Source organism: Panthera pardus, unplaced genomic scaffold (genome assembly GCF_024362965.1).
Source record: "Panthera pardus isolate Hobbes unplaced genomic scaffold, ASM2436296v1 HiC_scaffold_18, whole genome shotgun sequence".
NCBI classification, from domain to species: Eukaryota; Metazoa; Chordata; class Mammalia; order Carnivora; family Felidae; genus Panthera; species Panthera pardus.
The window spans coordinates 13013428-13030276 of NW_026526743.1; the positions used below are offsets into that span (position 1 = coordinate 13013428).

General features: G+C 56.2%; 2 protein-coding genes across 6 annotated transcripts; both read left to right on the forward strand.

Annotated features, from left to right (window-relative positions):
- On the forward strand, positions 1-8106 carry RPS19 (ribosomal protein S19). Of its 5 annotated transcripts, none has more exons than XM_019434544.2 (6): positions 12-122; positions 594-664; positions 955-1055; positions 6268-6523; positions 7054-7108; positions 7862-8106. In XM_019434544.2, exons 2-6 carry the CDS (start codon positions 594-596, stop codon positions 7880-7882), a joined length of 504 nt encoding a protein of 167 aa, XP_019290089.2. In that variant the 5' UTR covers positions 12-122; the 3' UTR covers positions 7883-8106. The 5 variants fall into 5 exon arrangements, with proteins under 5 accessions (XP_053761816.1, XP_019290089.2, XP_019290088.2 ...); XM_019434543.2 differs by having other exon boundaries at positions 14-122; positions 8044-8106; XM_019434545.2 differs by having other exon boundaries at positions 32-122; positions 6340-6523; positions 8044-8106.
- A 4168-nt stretch (positions 8107-12274) lies between these two features.
- Positions 12275-15891, forward strand: CD79A (CD79a molecule). The gene is made up of 5 exons (XM_019434575.2): positions 12275-12428; positions 13977-14300; positions 14548-14666; positions 15239-15307; positions 15437-15891. Exons 1-5 carry the CDS (start codon positions 12350-12352, stop codon positions 15554-15556), a joined length of 711 nt encoding a protein of 236 aa, XP_019290120.2. The 5' UTR covers positions 12275-12349; the 3' UTR covers positions 15557-15891.
- The last annotated feature ends 958 nt before the right edge of the window (positions 15892-16849 follow it).

Consider the following 16849-nt stretch of genomic DNA (forward strand, 5'->3'; position numbering starts at 1 on the left):
GCGGCTCTTCTGGCCTCGCTCTCGCGAGAGCTCGCACTTCTCGCGATACCCGACGCCCGACTTGTGCGCCCGGGAAACCCCGTTGCTCCCTTTCCCCTGGCTGGCAGCGCGGAGGCCGCACGGTAGGACGGGCGCTCCTGCTCGGGCTGGGCGCGGGGCGTCAGGGGCCCGACTCCCCAGGCGGGAGTGCGTGCCTGGGGCCCCCGGGGAGACTGTGTGGGGCCGCCCCGCCCCCTGGAGCCGCAGCCACGTGCGAGCGGCAGGCCCGGACATGCCCGGTCTGCGAGGTCCGGGGACCGAGACTGGGCCAGGCGGGCGGCGGGGATGCAAGGAGGGGGTCCCCAGAATCAGGGGCTGGGGTCATCTGGCGTCTCCATCACGGCGCCAGGCCGTGCTGGTGCGACGCGCAGAGACCGTGAGCGGCGGTGAAGTCTAGCACCCACAGGCGCCGGGGCCTTTAGGGCCCGTATCTGAAGTAGGGCCTCGGGAAGGAACGGGAGTGCGGCGGCTGCGGTCGCGTGGGGGCAAGGCCCTGGCCCCTGTCAGCCGTCTCCACCAGTGCCAAGTTCACATGCTTGCTCTTTTTCTCGTAGATGCCTGGAGTTACTGTAAAAGACGTGAACCAGCAGGAGTTCGTCAGAGCTCTGGCAGCCTTCCTCAAAAAGTGAGTGTGGGGCCTCGGGCTCGGTGGATGGGGGCTGTGGTCTTTGCCTGACTCCTCCGCGGACGTTGTTTCTCTTCTCGGGTACCGGGAGGCTTGTGTGAGGTCTCCGTGTGGAGTCTGCTTTTCTGCCTGAGGCCTGGGTTTGGGTTGTGGCCGCGTTTCTGGTTTTTTTATATTCTGGGACACGTGGAGCTCCTGGTAACCTATACATTTTGGGTTGAGCAGAGGGGATTTGGGGGCTGGAGTTTGGGGAGACTCCTGGATCGTCACTTTCTCACCGTTGGTCCCAGGTCTGGGAAGCTGAAAGTCCCTGAATGGGTGGACACTGTCAAGCTGGCCAAGCATAAAGAGCTTGCTCCCTACGATGAGAACTGGTTCTACACACGAGCTGGTGAGGAACTGGGGCCTCTGGGTAATGGGGGGGGGGGGGGTGCTGGGTGACCCCTGGCACAAACCATACCTCCCTGTTCTCTCTGTGAGCTCTCCCAAGATTGCAAGAGGAGAGAAACTCTTTAAATCATAGTTGATCTACAGTGTGAGAAGCACTAGGCTATCGCTGCGTGCTTGTGTGACGCTCAGTAACTTCATTTCTGAGTCTGTTTTCGTTTGTAAGCGATTGATGTGAGGACCTGTGGCTTCCTCTGAAACTCTAGGGAAACCCAGGGTCAAGTGAATGTTCATCGTTTACTTAGAGGTAGTTTGTTTTAGAGGAAAGCGTTTACTGACGCTTCCATGTTCGTGGAGTCAAGACTCTCCCCAGTTCAGATTTCTCTCTGCCACTTAACTGTGTGGCCTCCATCTGCCTGTTCCTCTTTGTGTCCTCTCTGAAATGAGGCTAACGATTGTTAACAACACAGGATTGTAGTGGGAATCAAATGAGCTTATGACAGTTAAAACCTGTACAATACCCCTGTGGCAGAGTAGTCCTTCAAGAAAAGTCAGGTGTCCCATTTTTATCGTTCAGATCCATAGGCTGGTTTTCTCCTTGTCTCTCTAGAGAGACCATTTCTTTTAAGTGGTTGGGATCTGGCCGGGTCACTCCTTGCTCTAAATCTTGGTAAGTCCCAAGTACCCAAAACAAAGCCTTATGATCACCCTGTAACCATTTGCCAGTCCCCTCTCTTATTAGTCTACCAGTGATAAGTTGGAAGGAGAGACTTCAGTGTAGTGCCCAATGGCACAGTGCTAATTTTCACCTGTCCTTGACATCTCAAGTTTCTCCCAGCTGTCACTCCATGAAGGCCTAACTTAGGGATGGAGGGGTGGTCAGTGCTAGGTTGTTCAAGGCAGCAACCTCTGCACAGGCCTTCATTCAGGACCCTCAGCTTCTGCAATCTTTTAACCTTCAATCTCTGACCTAGGGGCTCCATCCTGGCCAAAGACTGTCTCCAGACAGGAAGTAGGTGGGAAGCACAGTTTAGAAATAAAGAAAGCTTCAGGGTGACTTTGAGAAGAGTTGGCCTTGGTACCAAGTCCCTTTGGCACTTTGGAATATGATGTATTTTGTAGATTGGTGTTGCTCTTGTGCATCAGATGTCCATGAGGTCCACTCTGTTTCAGGCCCTGGACGGGCAGAGGCCAACATGACTTGGCCACAGCCTCAGACCCCTGAGGATTAAAAGGTCAACTCTCAGGTGGGTAGGGTGGGTAGCATATAGCGGGGATCCCCACTCTGCTTTTAGGAAGAAAAAAGGGTTGGGGAAGGGAAGCTGGCTTGATTTCCCCAGGCACACATTAGTGATGGGGCCTGGATGAGACCACCACCCCATCCACCCATCTTGGGAAGCAAGGCTGCCTGGTCCTGAATGTTCTTTGGCAACGCCCCAAGAATCAGTTGGTCAAGGCAGTTTTGGATCTAAGATGAGGAGAAAGTCTACTGGCTTTTCCTATGTGGTCAGGTAAATCTACATATTTTGTTTAATCTGCCCTGTTGAAAACTTCCCACATAGTACTGGTGGTTTTCTGTTTTATGCTTGTTGTATTTTTGTAGATGGGGAGAGATTAATGTGAAATGAGATCGAGACCACCCTGGGCAGTACACCTAGATGAGCCTTAGACTGTTTCCTGGCCCCTTCTCTGACAACTCACACGGAGTGTGCATCCTCTACCTGCCATCCTGATCTCCCTTACTCAAGGTTTCCAAAACTCCCTTTTTGACCTCATTTCCCCAACTGCCTTAGTGGCATAGCATAGTGATTCTAGACCAAGGTCTGTTGTGCACATTTTTGTTGGGACACTGCCACGCCCATTTGTTTACATGTACACCTGAGGCAGAGTTGCAATTGTGACGGACTGGTGGCGTCCAAAGCCAAAAATATTTATTCTGACCCTTTACTGGAGAAGTTTACCAGCCTAGAGTGCTCCCACCTAGTTGGGGTTAGCTCATACTCTGGGCAAGTCACTGGAGATACTCAGTTACCAAAGAGGAAACAGGTACAGTCAGGTGAAGTGACCTTAGGAGAGCATGACACGCTGACTCCAAGCTTGGCAGACCCGAGTCTGTGCTGTGTTTGCATTTTCTCCTTCCCTGCATTGTGATGTCAAGGAAAGACCACTGTAGGGTTTGTGAGGGGAGGGGGTGTTGCCGTGTGGCCTTGGACAAGCCCCCTGGTTTCTTCATTGTCAGAAGGTCTTGCTTGGGAGGGGGGTGGGAATCCATTGTGTCTTGTCCAGCAGTGAGTGACTCCTAAATTGGGACATCTGAATGTCCCAAATGAAATCATTGTGGATGGGACCTGGTCTTCTCTGATCAGTGCATAGGGCTGGGCAGTCACATATGCTGTTATTGGAAAGGTCAAGGCCTTGGAGACATTTCAGGAACAAGTTAAGGGGTGACAATGTCCGGATTCTTTCCTTAGAAGCTTGACAAAGAACAGTTATTAAGATGCTGAGCTGTAGGGGCACCTGGGTGGCTCAGTTGAGCATCCAACTTCAGCTCAGGTCATGTTTTCACAGTGAGTTCAGGCCCTGCATGCTGACAGTGCAGAGCCTGCCTGGGATTCTCTTTATCTCTCTCTCTCTCTCTCTCTCTCTCTCTCTCTCTCTCTCTCTCTCTCTCTCTCTCTCTCTCTCCCCCTCTCCCCCTCCCCCTCCCCCTCCCTCCCTCCCTCCCTCCCTCCCCCTCTCCCTCTCCCCCTCCCCCTCCCCTGCCCCCCCACAATATAAATAAACTTAAAAAAAAAAAATGCTGCGCTGCAAAGACATTTGTGAAACTTTGGTATACCAGGTGTTCAAGAGCATTGTGACCCTCTCCGCCTGGTGGCCCCTTGGGTGGGAGGATGCTACTGGTCCCTCCTTTATACTCTGAGGTGGGGAGTGACTCCTGGACACTTGGGACAGGATTTCCAAGAGGAGCAGAAAGTCTTAGAGGGACTTGAGAAGCCATTTGTGACCACACCTGGCTTGCTGTCACCTCCTAAGCAGCACCTAGGATGGCCTGATTTGTGATGTTACAGCTCCACTTCAGAAGGATTGGGGCCTGGGTCTCAGCAGGGTGGGGGTGAGAAAAGGCCAATTATTTTGTAGAATTCTGTTATTTTGACTGTAATGCCTTCCGACTTGTAGCATTCATATTCTTTCCCTTTTAATAGGTCAGGAAAATAATTACCAAGAACTGGGGTGGGGGGTACCCTCTATCTGACACCACACCAGCTAGTTTTTTGCAGCTTAAGGAAAAATTTACAGCAGCCCCTCCACCTCCTCCTTGAAGAAACTAATAGTTGGACTTTACTGGAGCTTATTGTCTGCCACTCAATCCTCAGGATTTGAGTAGGCTTCCCCTTGAGTCCCGTGGCCCAGGCCCAGACCGCCCAAACAGGGGGTGGACTCGGCTGAGAGGAGCAGTGTCGGGATTCACACCCTGTGTTGCCAGACGGCTCAGGGGTTGGCCATCTCTTTTTATACAGAGCCCGGATTGGGGCTAGGCTGAGCGTTGGTCCTAGCCTGGCCAGGCTTCTCCTGGGCATCTGTGTGCTTGGGAGTATTCCACTGACCCCTTCCTGAGGCCATTCTGCTTTCCTCAGCCCTGGGTAGAGCCTAGGTGGGAGAGCACATCTCCACCCAGGCCAAAGCATGGCTTGGCACAGGCACAGGAGGAATGGTGGTAGCTGTTGGGCATGTGAGCTGGTCTGGAAGTCTGGACTTTTCCAGTGATATCACTGGAAGGGGAGTTTTGATGCTGGAGGTGGTGTGGAGGTAGGAAGAACCAAGGAGAACTGTTTAAAAAAAATTTTTTTTAATGTTTGTTTATTTTTGAGAGAGAGCATGCGAGAGCATGAGTGGGGGAGGGGCAGAGAGAGGGAGACACAGAATCCGAAGCAGCCTCCAGGCTCTGAGCTGTCAGCACAGAGCCCGATGCGGGGCTCGAACTCACAGGCTGTGAGATCATGACCTGAGCCGAAGTCAGATGCTCAACTGACTGAGCCACCCAGGCGCCCCCCAAGGAGAACAGTTTTAAAGTGAGCAAAAGCTGGAAGCAGTGAAACCAGGGAGAGGTTGTACAGTGGTCCTGATAAAGGTGGTGAGGGTTTCAGCCATGCCAAGGCCCCCAGAAGCCCATGACTGTATCTGAAGACCATCTTACAGGGCAGGAGGGGTCTGGGTGGGGACAAGTGGTGTGGAAGAACTTCTTTGGGAGGAGTAGCCCACTTTAGGTGGTAAGTTCCACCCACCCCCAGCTCAGAACCCCACAAGGTCATGGATGTGGCCTGGCACCTGGTTGTTAGGAGTAAGTAGTTACTGGAGGAAGGAATCCTGATTTTTCCCCTCTGATCTGTAGGGACTAAAAGTAGTCACTTGGGCAAAACCTTATGTACTGATCGCTGGCAGCCCTGGAATGACCTGGAGTCCTTGCATCTCAAGCCCTAGTTCCCTCAAATTTCAGTGGCCCCCTGAGATAGAAAGCCAGAACAGTCTGTCCCTCCGTGCTATGTGACATGAGGCCAGTGAGTGCCTTCTGGAGCCTGTTTGCTTTTCTGTGAAGGAGAATAGCACTGGACACCCGTGCAGCTCTCAGGTGAGGGTGGGTGACTTACCGAGGCCACATACCATCAGGCCAGGTCGTAAAACCATCTTACTGCCTCATGGGGGAGCATGAAAAGCAGATGGCACAGGGCCTGGTGGGCAAATGGCCCTGTTGAACAGAACAGTGAGGGATGGGGGACTTGTCCAAGCCGGATAAGAATCCTGTGGTTGCGGAAGGGGTGATGCCCGTTCAGGGTTGGGAACGTCACTGCATGGGGTGTTGGCTCTGACCCTGAGTTCTCCAGGGCCAAGGGGCTTAGGGAGCTGCGCTCAGGTGACATATCCCTGCTCGTACTCCTGCCCCTCAGGCCTGGGCCTGGAGGTGGAAAGTCAACGGCTTAAGCATTTGCCAGGCTCTGCCCATAGGACCCTGGGCCCAGGCTCACGGCAGCTCAGCTGTGGCAGGCCGTCCAGTCTCCTCAGCTGGGCCCGGGGTGTAGGGCAGCTTGGCTGTGGGATAGCTGGGGTGGGGGCCCAGTCCTTAGTCTGTGTATTCTCAGTTTTCCGGGCTATACAATGGGAGGAATTAGCTGCTATGCACACAGTTATGTGTGTGACCTTGAGCGAGGCCCTTCCCTCAGCCTGCATCAGCTATAGAGAGGACTCTACTTTGCTTGAGAAGGATCCTCACATCTCACGCACACCCCACCCAGCTTCCACAGCACGGCACCTGTACCTCCGGGGCGGCGCTGGAGTCGGCTCCATGACCAAGATCTATGGAGGACGTCAGAGAAATGGGGTCATGCCCAGCCACTTTAGCAGAGGCTCCAAGAGCGTGGCCCGCAGGGTCCTCCAAGCCCTAGAGGGGCTGAAAATGGTGGAAAAGGACCAAGATGGGTAAGCGGGGTTGGGGGGAATGGCTGGGACAGGGGTGATGGAGGACACTTGGGGTCAGATCACTTGTAATGAAGTTGTCTAGAGCCATCCTTCCCCCGTGTGGAGAGGTGCCAGGTCTGTCCTGCTGTCTGCACCTGCCCCTCAGGCGGGCAGGGGATTCTGCAGAAAAGTGAACAGTGAGGGGCCTCACCCCGACCTCTCTGGCTGACTACCCCAAGCTCCAGGAAGGTAATTTAGCAACTGTCCGCTTTCATTAGCCTGCTCGTTAACTTTTCCCAATTGATTTTTCGGGGCTTTTGATCTAATGCTTGCACAAACGACACCCTGGCAGCTCCCAGGGGGGCTCCCACTCCTGCCCCCAGCTCGTTAGAATGCAGCTGACTGGGGCCCTCAGTGGGACTTGGCTGGTGTCATGTGGTCCCATGGCCAGGTGCCTTCTTGGGAAGCCTGGCTTACATCCAGGGTGGGCCTGGCAGTGACATGGTTGAGAGCCTCCACTCATGGGGGGCTGCATGACCCTTCTCCCGCAGGGGACGCAAACTGACACCTCAGGGACAGAGAGATCTGGACAGAATCGCCGGACAGGTGAGGCCTGGGTGTGGGCCGGGACTGGGTCTCTTAGTCACTGCCTGGGATTTGTCAGGTCAGAATTTCCTACCCTGGAGGGCACAGCCCAGGCTGGTGGGGTCAGGGGCAGGAGAAAGAACGTTTCTGACTAACTTCCTGCTAGAGCTGGTTAGAAATGTGGGTGCCGGGACCCCAGGCCTGGCGTGCAGCTGGAATTGTTTCTCGTGCAGGACAGGTTTCTGCACACAACTCCCCTTTGCCCAATCAGCCTTCTCAGGACTCTAGCTGCAGTGTTTTCTCATTCTTCATGCTCACTGACATCAGCCGGGATGGCTGTGGAGAGAGTGGGGGAGGCAAGCCAGCTGAGAACAAGGGTCTCCATCCAGATCCCTGACTGGCTGGACACCTTGGGGCAGAGTCTGTTCGCCTGGATCCAGTCCCATCTGTAGAATGGTCTACTCTTGCCAGCCTCCATAGGGTAGTGGTGAGGGCTCAGTGGGCTACAGCAGTGGGAGCCCCCAGGGCCAGGCATGAACCCATTGTTGGGTTTTTTCTTTCTGTATCATTGACTCAGGTCTCCTAGGAGCCTTGGAGGGCTCAATCACTTAGTCAAGTGTCAAAAAAGAGTAGAAGGTGTCAGCCCCCTGGGAGTCCGGGGGTTGCCTGGAAGGAGCCGGTGATCTCTTCTGCGCAGGGCAGGGCATAGACAGTGTGGATAGCAGAGCAGTGGGCAGGTGTTGGAATCCTGCTCCGCCACTCCCTTTCTTTTAGTCCCCGTTGACACTTCTGTAAAATGGGGAAATGCCCGAGGCTATAAGGATTAGATTGGATGAACACCGGTCAGACCACAAATCCAGGTGCCTGGCTTCCCTCGGGTGGCGGGTAGCTGCTCCAAAGCTCCAGAACACAGACCCCACGGCCGATCTTAATTACTCTCCCGTCTTTTCCCACAGGTGGCAGCTGCCAACAAGAAGCATTAGAACAAATGCTGGGTTAATAAATTGCCTCATTCGTAATCCTGGTCCGAGTCTCTTGATTGGCTGCTGTTGCTCTTCCCTTTGGGGGCATGAAGGAGGCGCCTTGAGCTTCCCTTTCCTCGTGAAAGAGGGGGACTAGGGATCCCTAGTGACTGTGATACCAGCAGCCACTAAAGCCTAAGGCCCAGCCTTCCCGGTTCAAGCAGTTCCACCCCCAGTGGGCCTGGTGCCCTAGCTGGACTGGTGGTTGGGTGGGGCCAGGACAAGAGGCCCTTGCACCTCCCCCACATCCTGCCTTTGCAGTTCTCAGTAAGATGAGAAACTGAAAAGGAGTGGCTTTCAGGCAGTGGCCCCAGCTGGGGCCTGGGCTACAGAGACCGCATTCTGTCCCTTCCTGCAACAAAGCAGGGCTGGGGCAGCCGGCCTTCATTTCTGGTGACTCCTTGAGTGCCTCCAGGCCAAGGTGACTTGGTGTGCACCATTTGTTGGCAAACAGACCACTGACCCTGCCTGAACCTTTGCTCTCTAGAGATCTATTGCCTTGGGCCCTTCTGGAGCTGGTTGTACCTGCCCCAGAGTTGGGACCCAGTGCCCTTTCCCACCCACACCCACCATCCTCCTAGTGGAGAGGTGCGAGAGGCACCTGAGCAGAGGTAGAGGGGCACTGCCTCTTCAGTCCTGTGAGGTGATTGGCTCTCAGGCATGAATGGGGCAGGAGCCTGCGTATGATTGGGCCCCTGGTAGGGGCAGGGGATACGAAGGGCACCAAGTGGGTATGTGCCAGGCCCCAGAAAACAGCCTGGAAAAGTGGCCCCTGTGGGACCAAACCCACCTCCTACCTGGGGAGTGCTAGGATGCTGAGCCTGAGCTGGCTTTGGAAGAGACCGTGCGAATGGGGAAGGGGCAGAGAGAGGGAGACCTTTGGAAGCAGGCTCCAAACTGTCAACACAGAGACCAATGCGGGCTCCATCTCACAGGCCACAAGTTCATGACCTGAGTCGAAGTTGGACGCCCAACAGACTGAGCCATCCCGGTGCCCCAACTTAGTTTCTTATTCTTGAGGGATCTGGGGAAGTACCATATAGGTAGATTGTGCCATGGCTCAGGACATCACAGCAAGCAGACAACCAGTTACCAGAGAACAGCAGAGTCCCTCACCTGGTGGGAAATGAAGCTGGCCTCTCTCCCAGCTTAGAAGTCAGTGCTGAGGGTGCCTGGGGGGCTCGGTTAAGCGTCCGACTTCAGCTCAGGTCCTGTCTCACGGTCTGTTGAGTTCGAGCCCCGCGTCGGGCTCTGTGCTGACAGCTCAGGGCCTGGAGCCTGCTTCAGATTCCGTGTCTCCCTCTCTCTCTGTCCCTCCTCTGCTCACGCTCTGTCTCTCTCTTTCAATAATAAATAAACGTTAAAAAAAAGTGCTGGAAGACTTGTACTGAATAAACAGCCTACCACATGCAAAGGCACTTTGTATCACCTAACACAAGGCAACCTGCTGAAGGTGCCCAAAAGCCCCCACATTTTAGATGTAGTGAGAGTAAGTCACAGGGTGGGTAATTTGCCTATGTACTATAGGTGGGTGGCAAAGCCGGAATTTGGACCCGGGCAGCTGGGCTCCAGCCACTACGGTGCATTTCCCGCCTCAGAAGTACAGGAAATGGGGCAACGAGGTAAGCGGGGTGTGGACGTGCCCAAACAGTCCAGTTCGGCCTCAAAGGCCTGCAATCCAGCAGCTGCGCCTCTCCAGCCGCTGGGGGGCAGTCGAGGGCCTGGAAACAGCCTCAGCAGATGCAGGAGGTGAATTATAGGGCTGCAGCGTCTGCCCAGGTTTCTTGAGGTGGGGGAGGGCGGGGGGGGGGGGGGGACGAGGATCATAAGGAGGAGCTAAAGCAGAGAGGGGCTGGTGACCTGCTACACAACAAGGGTCACAGCAGAACACCTGGGTCCCTGGAGGGAAGGGGGAGGGCCCCAGGCCAGAGAAGCGGAACTGTGTCCTAGGAACTGTGATAAGCTCACTGTAGTATTCTTGTAGCCTCACAAGGGGGACAAGCGGGGTGATTACAGGAGAAGAAACTGAGGTTCAGACCACCAGTCAGTTGGCAGAGCTGAGATCGAAACAGAACTGACATTCAAACATGAACTCCGGAGGCCCATGCTCTGTGTGGGTGACAATTGCATTTTCATTTATAAGTCATGAAATGCTTCAAGCAATCAAAACAGTATACCTATTAGTGTAAGAAAGACCCATGTACCCCCTACCCAGCTTAAGAAGTAACACAAGACCTAAAACTGGCACAGACAAAGCCTCTGTACCAGCCCTCTGAGGTCACAGCCCTCCTCGCTTGCCCCAAAGGGAACCCCCTCTCAGGAACTGGGTGTCGCTCACCTGCATGGGTTCCCTAATTGACTACAGATGCATGTGTCCCTAACAGCACCCAGTGTTGCTTCGCCTTTTGAAAACAAGTCAACTGTTTCATGCTACACGTCATTTTCATGTCATTTCTGAGACGCAGCCGTGTTGACAAGCAGAGCTCTGCCTTTTCTCCTGCTGAGTATTACTCTACCGGCTGCCTACACCACAATGTATGCATCCCATTCTCCTGTAAATGGGCTTTCTGTTTCCCAGCTTCTGCTACCAAAAATCTCTCTGCAATAAATGTTTTTCCCTATGTGTCTTCTTAGGTGCATGTGTGACTGTCCCCTAACGGCTCACAAACATCTCAACAACCTCATGTAATTCCCCACCCCCACTCCTCAGACCTCATTTTCCTTCCACGTGACCTAAAATGATGCTCAAAGGTATGTGGGCCCACGTAAGTGACTTTGAATCTCTGCTCCACTACTCCCAAATTGTACTACACTGGGTAAGTGATGGCATCTCCTCTCTGGGCCTCAGTTTTCTCCTCTGTAAAATGGGGGGGGGGGGTGACCTACCTTACCTACTTGTGGGGAGGCTGACTCATGTCGAGAGCCCATCATGGCTCTAACTCCTAGGGTGCTGGGGACATCAGCTCATCTCACAACAGCAGGGAGATATTCTTGTTCTCATTGCTGAGATTAAAAACGCCAAGGCTGGGGCTCTCGGCTGGCTCTGTCAATAGAGCATGCAACTCTTGATCTCAGGGTTGTGAGTTCGAGCCCCATCAAGTTGGATGTAGAGATTATTTAAAAAAAAAATTTTTTTTAAACGCCAAGGCCCACGGGGCACCTGGCTGGCTCAGTCGGTTAAACATCCGACTTCAGCTCAGGTCATTATCTTGTAGTTTGGGGGTTGGGGCCCCACATCGGGCTCTGTGCTGACAGCTCAGAGCCTGGAGCCTGCTTCATATTCTGTGCCTCCCTCTCTCTCTGCCTCTTCCCTGCTGGAGCTCTGACTCTCTCTCTCTCTCAAAAATAAATAACCATTAAAATTTTTTTTTTTTTTGCTTTTAATGCCAAGGCTTAGAAAGCCACCACCTAGTCATAGAGCCGATCAGCCTGCCCCCATTTATTTTCATGAACATTAAGAGCAACCAACAGGGGCGCCTGGGTGGCGCAGTCGGTTAAGCGTCCGACTTCAGCCAGGTCACGATCTCGCGGTCCGTGAGTTCGAGCCCCGCGTCGGGCTCTGGGCTGATGGCTCGGAGCCTGGAGCCTGTTTCCGATTCTGTGTCTCCCTCTCTCTCTGCCCCTCCCCCGTTCATGCTCTGTCTCTCTCTGTCCCAAAAATAAATAAAAAACGTTGAAAAAAAAAATTAAAAAAAAAAAGAGCAACCAACATCTACTGAGCACCTGCTATGGGCTAGGCCCTATGTTCAGAGCTGTGCATGCACAACCCCTTTAAATCCTGGATTCCAACCTCAAGAGGTGAAGACGTGGAGGCTCAGAGAGAGGCTCAGCTTTGCCTAAGGTCAGTGACTGAACGGAGACCGGGCTCAGAACCACCACCCAGACAGGACAGACCGCCTGCACGCAGCAGGCACCTCAAACTCTGACTCCCTCAGGCTTCCTTCCCAGGGCTGGCCAGTGGCCGAGCCAGGCTGTGAACTGGTTTCTTTCCCCAACCCAGCAGCCTCCCCTCGGGGGAATTGCGGCCACAGGTGCAGGGAGCGGTTTCTCTCCACTCGGGGCCTGAAGCACACTGGCAGGGGCTGCCCCTGGGCCCACAGCCGAAGGGCCCAGCAGTGGGGCCATTGGAGCCCATCTCCGGTGGGGCTGGGCAGGAAGTGGGGCGGGGCTTGGGGCCAGTGAGGTGGAATCTGGTACCCCAGGACTGCTGCAGCCCAGACTAACCAACCCGCTGGGAGAGATGCCTGGGGGTCCCGGAGTCCCCCAAGTGCCGTGTGCTACTATCTTTCTCCTCTTCCTAATCTCCGCTGTTGGTCTGGGTACGTGGCTAACAGGCTGGTGCGGGGGGGCCGGGGGAGGACTGGAGGCTGGAGAGAGGGCTTGGGCAGAGAGAAGGGCACTAGGAGTGGGGGGAGAGGAACCGGCAGGTGGGGGGGGGGCAGTGCTGGGAAGGCCCCTAAAGAAACTGCATCTGTCTGCTTGACTGTCCCAAGCAGGCCGCAGGTCCGAGGGGAGGCCGGAGGGGGCTCGGCGAAGTTGAAGGGCCGTCCACGGCCACATGGAAGGAGACAGGGGCGCGAGATGACTTCCCCACCCCCTCATCTCCCCTCACAGGTCAAAATAAGGAACTAAGGTCGCCCTTGACTGAGCTCCAGAGCTGGGGGCAGGAAGAGCACTTGGGGGTAGGGCTCAGCTTCAGGGGGGAGAAACAGCTTTCTCCTTCTCTGCCTTGAGTCTCAGTCACCCCGATGGGCTGGAGCCCCTTTTCAATGCTGGGGGAGGGGTTCCTCGTTGACACTGTCCTCCCAGCTGTACTGCCCCCCCCAACCCCATCCCGGCAATGCCAGCTAGTGGGGCTGTGACCACCCAGGTTACACTGGGAGCCGGGCTGGGGAATGTAGCCCATGACCCTGAGGTGGCTGCCTCTTTCCCCCCCTCTTCCCCCTCCTCTCTTCCTCACCTCCCACCTCCTCCCTTCAGAAGAGGGCTGTGGGCTGGCTTCCTTTTGACAACCACCGTGCTGAGTCCCTACCCTAATCCCCAGCCCAGCCATCAACTGAACTCGCTCCTGAACCTCTCAGGTTGACACGTGAAAGTTACAGAGAATAACGGGTGGGCGTGAGGGTGCAGGGCAAGGCAGGCCCAAAGACTGGCAGGAAGAGGCCCGGGAGGCTCAGGCTTTAGAAACCCCAGCCACTCCCCCTGCCCTGATGATGCCAGGCAACAGATTTGCCCTCCCCGGGCCTCAGCTGTCCCACCTGTAAACTGGGATGAGAGAACCTACCTCTGAGGGTTTTGTGAAGATTACACAAGATAAAGTGGCAGGGGTGGGGCAGGGCTGGGGGGGGGGGTGGAAGGAGGACCAGGAGGGCCTTCAGGAGGAGGTGACGCCCAAACTGATTCTGGAGGGAGCTGCCTGGGCAGGGGCACCTCTGCCACTAGGGAACCAAATATCCAAATGCCAGTGAATTCAGTGGGGCCAAAGCACAGAGCATGGGGAGGGGGGCAAGAGGGAGTGCTGGAGAAGTGAGGGGGACCCGCAGGGGTGTGTCCTCCCCTCCTCCCCCAGGGTGTCCTCATCCTCCACAGGTGTGCCCTCCCTCCGCTGCCCTAGGTACAGCCTCAGTCCCCCAGCAAGCGTATTCACTCTAACCCGCAGCCTTACTCCAATGACAACACCATGTGCCCTCTTCCCACCCCACCCCACCCCACCCCCGCCCTGCTGGAGTGTCCTCAAGCCCCACGACACCGACACACACACACACACACACACACACACACACACACACACAGGCAGCTGCCCGCAGGGGCCGGGGCTGGGGCCTGTGTCCCCATCCACAGTCCCTGACTCCTCCGCCTCTCCACAGGCCCCGGCTGCCAGGCCCTGTGGGTGGATGGGGGCCCACCATCAGTGACCGTCAGCCTGGGGGACACCGTCCACCTCCAGTGTCTGCACAATGGCAGCAGGTCGGACAGCACCCTCAACATCACGTGGTGGCGTGTCCTCCAAGGCAATGCCACGTGGCCCGATAGATTATGGAGCCGCGGTGAAGGCCCCAACGGCGAGCTGACCATCAGCACCGTGAACAAGAGCCACATGGGCATGTATAGGTGCCAGGTGGAGGAGAAAGTCCCCAACAGAGAACTCCCCAACATCCTGAAGTCCTGCGGCACCTACCTCCGCGTGCGCGGTGAGTGGCAGCCCTGGCTGGGCTCCGGGGGTCTCCCCTCCCACCCCCACCGCTGCCACCCTGCCTGGGAGGTGGCGGACGGAGCCAGTGCCCCCACCATGGGCATATCCTGGTCCGCACTGCCAGATCTCCTCATCTGTGGAGTGGGGGCTTCAGTGGTCTGGCGTTGCGGGGGGGGGGGGGGCTGGGAGGCCAGGGGTGTGGGGGCAGGGGGCAGCAGCGCTCTGAGCAACACCCCTCCTCACAGAGCCACTCTCCAGACCTTTCCTGGACATGGGAGAGGGCACCAAGAACAATATCATCACGGCCGAGGGCATCATCCTGCTGTTCTGTGCTGTGGTACCTGGGACACTGCTGCTGTTCAGGGTGAGCCCCCTGGGGATCAGGGCCCTCTGAGTCTGAGGTCACCTGCTAAAATGGGAGACTGACAGCACCCTCACAGTGCTGAGGGGGTAAATGAATTAGTACCATGACGGGAGTTTAAAGAGTGCGGGGGCCAAGAGGGGTATCTTGCCTCAGTCTCCCCTCAGGGCTGTCCTCAACCTCCCTACCCCAGGACATTCTCAACCCCCCTCCCCCCACCACCTCCCCAGATGTACCTCCCTCTCCCCGCCCCCCCCCCCAGTCATGGTGTCTCACTCTACCCCCACCCCCAACCGGGAGTGCAGTGGCCCTCCCTCCAGGGAAGATGGGGGCTGCGTGTTCCCCCAGGGGCCTCTGACCTGCACCAGCCCCTCTTGAGGCCACGGCGGCCACTGCCATTTACTGTGATTGCTGTTATTTGTGGAAGGACAGTGGAGACAGCCGGGACACCTGCCACTCCCCCGCTATGTGGTTTTGGCGTGCCCCTTACCCCCTCCTGGCACCCAGGAGGGTCTGAAAACATTCTCCCACAACCCCCCTCACTGAGGCTCCCAATTATCCACCCCCACCCCCAGAAACGATGGCAGAATTTGAAGTTCGGGGTGGACGTCCAGGATGACTATGAAGACGAAAACCTTTATGAGGTGAGTGGTGGGTGGGGACAAGTTAGGGGCAGGCGCCTGGGGGTTCTCGTGGGGTCCTCCCTAGGGTCATCCGGGGGCAGGGGCTCGGCCATCAGGGCGCTGAGGCCCGCCACCATGTGTCCACCCCAGGGCCTGAACCTTGATGACTGCTCCATGTACGAGGACATCTCCCGGGGCCTCCAGGGCACCTACCAGGATGTGGGCAGCCTCCACATCGGAGACGGGGACGTCCAGCTGGAGAAGCCTTGACCCTGAAGGCTGCCCCAACCGGCTGTGCTGCCAGCCCCTGTGCCCCCTACCCCACCCCTTCCTGTTCTCTTTTCACAAAATCTTCCCTGGGAGTGTCCTGACTCAACTTCCCCCTTGGGGGTATCCACTCTTCTTCTCTCTCGACTGTCCTCATCCCCTCCCCACACCCCAATTCAGTTCTCCCGCTGCCCGCCCCAGCCTCCCCCTACACCCAGCGGGTAATGAGCCCTTAATCGCTGCCTCCAGGGGAGCTGATTGTAGAGCCTCGTTAGTGTCACCTCCCCCTCCCTGCTCTGTCATGGCCACTTAGTGATAATAAATCCTTCCCAACTGCAGACCTTGGCAGGAGTCATGGATCTCATGGGGATGCCCCCCTCCCCTGGTGGGACCCAGGAGTCCAGGCCTCTGGCCTCCTCCTTCCTCAGACCCAGGATCCTGGGCCCCCAGCCCCTACCCATTGTCCACACCTGGGACCAGGTAGCCAGCCTTGGCTGCCAGGTGAGAGAAACAGGAAGTGTCTGGGGGAGCATCTTGCCCAGGCTACATCCCAGAGCAGGGAAGAGACACAGGAAGGAGCCAGGTGACCATATCCATTTCTGCATATTTAAGTCTCACAAACACAGGGGCCTGTCTGGTGGGGCCGGTACCAGACTCGGACCCTGATCACAGCCAGGCCATACCTGTTCTCTGGCAGTGGAGTCCAAGCAGAGGGATTTGTAATCTGTGGCTCTGACTTGGGGATGGTAGGGAGCCCCGGGGGGGGGGGGGGGGGTGCCAGTGACAGAAGCAGAGGGACACAGGGTTTCTGGGAGAGGAGAGACAGGCCAAGACACAGAGAGATAGTGATGGAGAGAGAGCAAGTGAAGAGAAAAACAAGGAATGGACAGGGAATCAGGGAGAGGCAGAGGTACTGGGACAGAGGGAAAGCAGGAAGAGAGAGAAAGGAAAGGTCCATGAAAAAATGGACACGGAGAGGCTGACCCCCCGAGACTCTAAGGAAAGCAACAGTCGGGGAAATGACTGAGGTGGCGATGCAGAGAGATACAGAGCCCCGGAGGTGGGAAGAGAAGGGCTCTGAGGGAGAAGTGACAGAGGGGAGGGACAACGAGGGGAAGCGGTGGGGGGGGGGGGGCAGGAGGAAGCGGGAGGAAAAGACCCCAACGGAGAGAAAGTGGCAGAGAGGGGCACGTAAAGAAACACGCACAGCGAGGCAAATAAAAGAGAGGAAGACCGAGAGACCCGGACGGAAAGCAAGGGAGGCGATGGCGGACACCCGGCAGGGGCGAGAAACGT